At 43.1% G+C, this 7,500-nt stretch overlaps 1 protein-coding gene across 5 annotated transcripts in view; it reads right to left on the bottom strand.

Annotated features, from left to right (window-relative positions):
- Positions 1-7,500, bottom strand: part of LOC143032828 (sodium channel protein 1 brain-like) — a 766,195-nt gene that overhangs the window by 292,341 nt on the left and 466,354 nt on the right. For all 5 annotated transcript variants that reach the window (XM_076197936.1, XM_076197935.1, XM_076197938.1 and 2 more), the window contains one exon: positions 6,618-6,713. In XM_076197936.1, coding sequence (XP_076054051.1) covers positions 6,618-6,713 — 96 coding nt within the window. The remainder of the gene's footprint in view (positions 1-6,617; positions 6,714-7,500) is intronic.

The raw sequence follows: 7,500 nt of genomic DNA, 5'->3' as shown, positions 1-7,500 counted from the left end.
GATATATGAATACTGGATGACACAAATGTTTATCACATTTTATTTTGTCTGAATTCAGATCATATTCTATATGTATATCATATATATATATATATATATATATATATATATATATATATATATATATATATATATATATATATATGCAGTATATACTGTAGGATTAGTTGGCTCCTTTCTACTGAAGGTAGCCTTCCCGAATCTAGACCTCATACTGACATAATAAAAAATCATTGGGCGATTGCCACAAGCTATTCAGTGAGCCACAGTAACGAAGAAACCAACCAAGACAGTTTATTGTAAAATCCGTGGTCCAGGCACCCCGTGCCACGGAAATCTGACCTCTCGGGAACAAGGCAATAAGGCCCGAAATTTTTTGCCCGGCCTAATTTGATTTTTTCTTTACCGCTAAATTAATTGTTTCACCCTCTCCCAATTCCTCCACTATTTGTTTGGATTGAAACCTATTTACACTGGCACCTCCACTTCTTACTCCACCTCCTACTCCACCTCCTCCTTCTGCTCCACTTCCTCCTCCTACTCCACCTCCTCCTCCTACTCCTACTCCACCTCCTACTTCACCTTTCCTCCTACTAACCCACCTCCTCCTATTCCTCCTCCACCTCCTACTCCTCCTACTCCACCTCCGACTCCACCAATCCCCGCTTTAAGACCACTTATCCCTAACCTACTCTCTTCTCTTCTTATCTCATAATCTAGTCTTCATTATCTCTATCCAATCTTCATCTCACAAACACTGATCTTCATCTCTTCAACCCTAAGCAGTTAGGTTGTGTATCCTACATGTGTGTTATGGCTGCCGCCGTGCGATTTTTTTCAGAATTATGACCCATCCCCTTCAGATGAATACACACACACACACACACACACACACACACACACACACACACACACACACGCACGGAAGAAGAAAAAAGAGGAGAAGAAGATAAAGAAGAGGAAGAGGAAGAAGAAGAAAAAAAAGATGAGAAGAAGAAGAAGAGGAAGAAGAAGAAAGGTGATTCTGAAAGAGGAGCAATTCTGGAAGCTGTCTCCTCTTACATGGAATTCCATTTGCCTACTTCGTGTACTCCCAGGCCTCATATCTGTCAGTAACAGTCAGAAAGTAATTTTTCTTTGTCTTCATTTGTTTTTCATTTACTCACTTAATCTTTACCTCTGCACATCTTATTTAATTATTTCTTATTTCTTACTTATTTTGATTAATTAGATTCATTCGTTTCATTCATTTCATTCATTTCATTCATTTCATTCATTTCATTCATTTCATTCATTTCATTCATTTCATTCATTTCATTCATTTCATTCATTTCATTCATTTAATCTAATTCACTTTTTCATTCATTTCATTCGTTTCATTCACTTAATTAATTTAATTTTGATTTAATTAATTCAATTAATTTAATTCATTTAGTTAATTTAGTTAATTTAATTAATTTCATTAATTTAATTAATTTCATTCATTAATTTCATTCATTAATTTCATTCATTAATTTCATTCATTAATTTCATTCATTAATTTCATTTCATTCATTTCATTCATTTCATTCATTTCATTCATTTCATTCATTTCATTCATTTCATTCATTTCATTCATTTCATTCATTTCATTCATTTAATCTAATTCACTTTTTTCATTCATTTCATTCGTTTCATTCACTTAATTTAATTTTGATTTAATTAATTCAATTAATTTAATTAATTTAGTTAATTTCATTAATTTCATTAATCTAATTAATCTAATTAATTTCATTCATTCATTTCATTCATTTCATTCATTTCATTCATTTCATTCATTTCATTCATTTCATTCATTTCATTCATTTCATTCATTTCATTCGTCTCATATCGAATTCCGGCAGGTGTTTTTCTTCAGCAGAAGGACATTCCCCGACGGAAGCTGAGAGGGGTACACCTATTCGTTATTCCCTGGGAACACCTCCCGACCTACGACACTGTCGCAGTGACAGTGCCGGCTACACCTACACTGCCATGGTCCAAAGTCTTCTGCTTATTCCCATTTGTTTGGAATTGTATTCTGTGTACCTGACGCATTTGCTCCTCCTCCTCCTCCTTTTCTTCCTCCTTCTCCTCCTCCTCTTCCTCCTCCTCACCCTACGCGATGCTCCTCCTCTCCTCTTCCTCCTCATCCTACGCGATGCTCCTCTTCTCCTCCTCTCCTCTCCTCTCCTCTCACCTCCCCTCTCACACCTTATCTTCTCTCCTCTCCTCTCACCTCACCTCTGCTCTCACCTCCTCTGCTCTCCTCTCCTCTCCTCCATAACGTTGAATGGGAAGTACTACTGTCTTCCAGAAACCAAAATAGTCTATTCCCTTCACGAGAACAAAAGCCATTCTCCCGACTTCTTTCAAGAGTCTAGAATCCCCTACAGCATTCGGTCGCTCTACCTTCCTCTTCCCCTTCCTCCCTATCTCATCTACTCCTCCCTTCATCCCTCAATGCCGCCAGGCTATTCTATTGAGATGGACGTGACCTCTTCCATGGCGAAGGGATTAAAGATCCTTTAGCATAGTTTCGTACTATTGCTACTACTACTACAACTACTACTACTACTACTACTACTACTACTACTACTACTACTACTACTACTACTACTACTGCAACTACTACTACTACTACTACTGCAACTACTACTACTACTACTACTACTACTACTACTACTACTACTACTACTACTACTACTACTACTACTGCAACTACTACTACTACTACTACTACTACTACTACTACTACTACCACTACCACCACCATATAGTCGAGCAAAAACTGCACGGTTATATGTGAACACCTCCATTGACTTACACTGTAATTAAACTTCCGCGGCTGAAACCGCTGGTGTGAACAGGACCTATGACCGGTGTTACATTGTCCGGCGCTACCGTTGCGGCTTGCTGTTGCTTATAGCAAAGTCTCCCTTTCGAGTCATTAGACTCGAAAGGTTATGACGTTATGACAGTTTATTAACGAGGGGGGGGGGTCGTTATATAAAGTTGAGGCTATCGCCCAGGTGATTTTATCAGACTAATTCAACTTGTAAATCTAACCTGGCCTCCGCAGTGTGACACCTCCATTAGAGATAAAAATCCCAAATAAAACGTATCAATATCATCAGATGGCGTAACTATGACATCGGTGACGTAACTATGACGTCTCTGATGACGTAGGGGGTTTACTAGCCACCAGGTAGACAATAAGGTGTTTTGATTCCCGTATGATTGGTTTCTCAACCAACCCCGCCCAACCAGCTTCTAGATCCATCGTCCTTCCCGCAGCTGCACGGGTGCAGCATCTCCAGTATGCACAGCTGGCTTCATTTATATGTACTACAGTGGGTGATGCCTTTTGTGAAGCTGTATTGAGCGTATTGTTGACGTCGTAAACTTACGAGATCGGAAATGGTTCATACGAGGTCCGAAATCTACAATCCATCGTATACTTACAAGGTCTGAAATCTATAACCCAGCACATACATATGAGGTCGGAAAGGCTCATACGAGGTCCGAAATCTACTACCATCGTATACTTACGAGGTCCGAAATGTATGACCATCGTATACTTAAGACGTCCGAAATCTACGACCCACGATATGGGGACAAGAATCACTGTATTACACAAAAGTGAAAGAACCTGTACCGAGATCATTCTGAGCCAATTCACCACCCTGGCCTCCATTTGGAAACCCTTCCCGTGCCATGACACTCACGATGATGATCCATCTATAGACCAAGGGTTTTTCCCCCTTACAATGGGGGTAGCCAAAGGGATGCACCCACTCCCACCCAGACACGATGAGGATACATCCAATAAAACTGAAACTGCTCATTCCTTCCTTCTTCGGCGCAGCTGCAACAACTGCTGGCCTCGTTCCGGGCAGCTGCAAGGTCTCCTAGCCACCCACGACAGCTGCACAGCTTCCCCACCCAGCTACTCCCACATCCGCGTTGCGCTCGACCAGCTGCAGGAAGCTGCGCAGACGGCAAATGTGCTGCGTAGCAGACAGCGGAGGCTCACTGCGCAGATGATTGCAGTTGCGTGCCACACAGTAGCTCATTTACTCTGTACCTACCTGCCTATGTGTGTGTGTGTGTGTGTGTGTGTGTGTGTGTGTGTGTGTGTGTGTGTGTGTGTGTGTGTGTATGTGTGTGTGTGTGTCCGTGTGTATGTGTGCGTGTGTGTGCGATTCTTTGCATTGTGTGCATATTCATGTATCTATATTTGTGATGTACATATTAAAGTACATGTGTGTATATATGTGTGTGTGTGTGTGCGTGTGTGTGTGTGTGTGTGTGTGTGTGTGTGTGTGTGTGTGTGTGTGTGTGTGTGTGTGTGTGTGTGTGTGTTTTGTATGTGTGTGTGTGTGTTTTGTGTGTGTGTGTGTGTGTTTTTGTGTGTGTGTGTGTGTGTGTGTGTGTGTGTGTGTGTGTGTGTGTGTGTGTGTGTTTTATGTGTGTGTGTGTGTGTGTGTGTGTTTTGTATGTGTGTGTGTGTGTGTGTGTATCAGCATGTGTACGTGAATGTATGTGTTTACGTGTACGTGTGTGTGTTTGGGTAACTGTTCACGTACACGAATGCATGCAAACACGCACACCGTGTGGGAGTGTTCATGCGTGCCTGCGTGTATGCGTGCGTGCGTGTGTGCATGCGCGCGCGCGTGCGTGTCCCTTTCTTGGGCTGAATGCCTCATCCCCTTTAGTCCATCCCATTCGGGCTTCTGCTCTACTCCCAGCCTCGCTCTTGTCAATTCTTTCTACTGTTTCACTACGAATTTTCCACTTGGCCAATTGCAGGCCTGTTTACTTGCTTTCACTGCTCGAAATGCTCTCTTTCTCTCTCTCTCCCTCTCTCTCTCTTTCTCTTTTCCCCTTCTCTCTTATCCAAACCTTAACCTTTTCTCATTCACCCACTTACATCTTCCTCCGTCATTTCACATTCCTCGTCTATCTCATCTTCAATTAATCATATTTGACCATTTCAACAACCCATCCCCCGCAATTACGTTCTCAGATCTCACTCCTATCCATCTGTCCACGCTCTCTACTCCATTTCTTTCTCTAAGTTGAAAAGAGCCTCTTTCCATCCTGTCCCTCAACTCGCCGGAGACACGACAAAGAGGCCAATAAGACTCTTATATCCAAATACAGTACATGTAATTATTCATTCCTATTCAAACAAAATACATTATACATCTTATACATCTATCCCGTTCTAAGTAAGAACTCGTCTCGTCCTTCGGTCGAGGAAAGACTTCGGAGAACGAGAACGAGAACGAGAACGAGAATGAAAATCTCGAGGTCGACTGCTCTGGAGAAGAATCTAATCGACATTGTTCTCTTCCCCAGGGTCCAAGGACTGACTACGATAGGTAAAATAAACTACAATTACTCCCATCTGTAGGGGCTATAACTACGTTAAATAGACAATATTACTCCCATATGTATGGACTACAACTACGATAAACAGATTTACATTGCTCTCATCTGCAGGGACTACTATTGCTCCCATTGGCTACCATACATATAACATACACAACATCTGGCTCCACTTATCCAAGCATAACAAGGGAACATCCAGAGAACAGGAGAGAACAGAACAGCAGAACACTAAACTCCAGCAGAGTCAGCATCTGTTCTGCAACGGGGCATCACACTGCATTGCTCCAACTTTCTTCTCTTTCTTCCTTCCTTTTCGCTAATTCATTTCCTTTCATCTTCCTCTGCCGTTCCAGTCTTCCAGTCCTCCTCCTCCTCCTCCTCCTCTTCCACCTCTACCTCCTCCATCTGCTGCTGCTCCTCCTCCTCTTCCACCTCCTCCTCCTCCTCCTCTTCCTCCTCCACCTCCTCCTCTTCCACCTCCTCCATCTCCTCTTACTCTTCCACCTCCTCCTCCTCCTCCACCTCCTCTTCCTCCTCCTCCTCTTCTCCTTGTTTTTATTTCTCCTGCTCCTCTTCATCCTTCTCTTCATCTTGTTCTCACCACTCCTCTCCCTCCTCCTCCTTCACCTCCTTCTCATCTTATTTTTCTTTCTCTTGCTCCTCTTCATCCTTCTCCTCATCCTCTCTCTACTTCTCTTCCTCCTCCTCAACTTTCTGCTGTTCCTCTTCCTCTTCCTCTTCCTGACTCTCCTCCCCTTCCTTCTCCACTTCTCCTCTTACTTCTCCAAATCTAGTTTCTCCCTCTTCACCTTCTCTGGCCCTTCTGCTCCTCCTTCTTCTCTTGTCTCTCCTAATCTCCTCCTCCTCCTCCTCCTGCTTCTCACACTTTTAGTCTTCCTTATCCTCTTGCTTCTCTTCCTTCTCTTTCTTCTCATACTCCTCCTTCTCTTCCTCCTCGGGGTCCTACTCCTCCTCCTACCCTTCCTCCTACCCCTCCTCCTCCTCTTCCTCTTCCTCTTCCACCTCCTCCGCCTCCTCCTCCTGCTTCTCATACTTTATTCCTCATTATCCTCTTGCTTCTCGTCCTTCTCTTTCTTCTCTTCCTCCTCCATCTCCTCCTCCTCAGGTTTCTACTTTTCCTCCTACCCCTCCTCCTCCTCCTCCTCCTCCTCCTCTTCCTCCTCCTCCTCCCCGAGACTCACCTGGCCCCTGTCGCGTTGCCGCAGAGGATGGGCGACCCGTTGTCCTGATGCTCAGACCCCTTATCGCAGTACCAGTTCCTCTTGTCGGTGACCCAACTGCGGAACACAGAGACGGGGAGAGACGGTTAGTGCGCGAAGAGACTGGGTGAATGGAGGTCGGGGGTTGTAAAGGGCTTTCGTGTCTGTATAAGAAAGGAAGGACGGAAGGAAGAAAAGGGAAGGGGAGGAAAAGGAGAAAAAAGAAAGAAAGGAAGAGAGGGAGGGAGGAAGGAGGGAAGAAAGGAAAGGGAAAAGGAAGAACGGAAGAGAAATAACGAAGAAAGAAAGGAAGGAAGGAACAAGGGAAGGAAGGATTACAGGTAGGAGGAAAGAAAGAGAGGAAGAATGAGTGAAGGGAAAGGAAGAGAGGAGGGAAGAAAGGAAAATAGGAAGGAAGAAAAGAAAAAAGATACAAAGAAAACTTTGTTGGGGTCTGAACATAGAAGTACCCGCCATTTCCTTGCAAGAAAAAAAAATGTTTTTGAGAAAACTAGTTGTACAGGGCAAGGCCAAGCGGGGGTTCCAGTTTTTGAAAAAAGTAGCGTCGTTCCAGAAAAAGGACGACTTGTTTTGTCTCGTTCCTGGAAGTGTCTATGAGTGTCTATGAAGTAAAAAAAAAAAAGATTAGCAGAGGGCTCTAGATGTTGAGGGCGCGTTGTGCCGTGTTCTAGAATAGTACAGACAAATTGTTCCAAACTTAGAAAGCTTTGTACTGACGTTGTCCTGAAACCGATGGGTGGTTAGAAGAAAAAATAAATTAATAAAATGAATAGATAAATAAACAATTAAGATATCGTGAAATAAGATAAAAAACAAAGCAAAACAAAACAAGATACAATCAAAT

This window comes from Oratosquilla oratoria, chromosome 14 (genome assembly GCF_046742065.1).
Source record: "Oratosquilla oratoria isolate Oo_2021 chromosome 14, ASM4674206v1, whole genome shotgun sequence".
Lineage (NCBI taxonomy): Eukaryota > Metazoa > Arthropoda > Malacostraca > Stomatopoda > Squillidae > Oratosquilla > Oratosquilla oratoria.
This window is presented reverse-complemented; position numbering and strand designations above follow the sequence as displayed.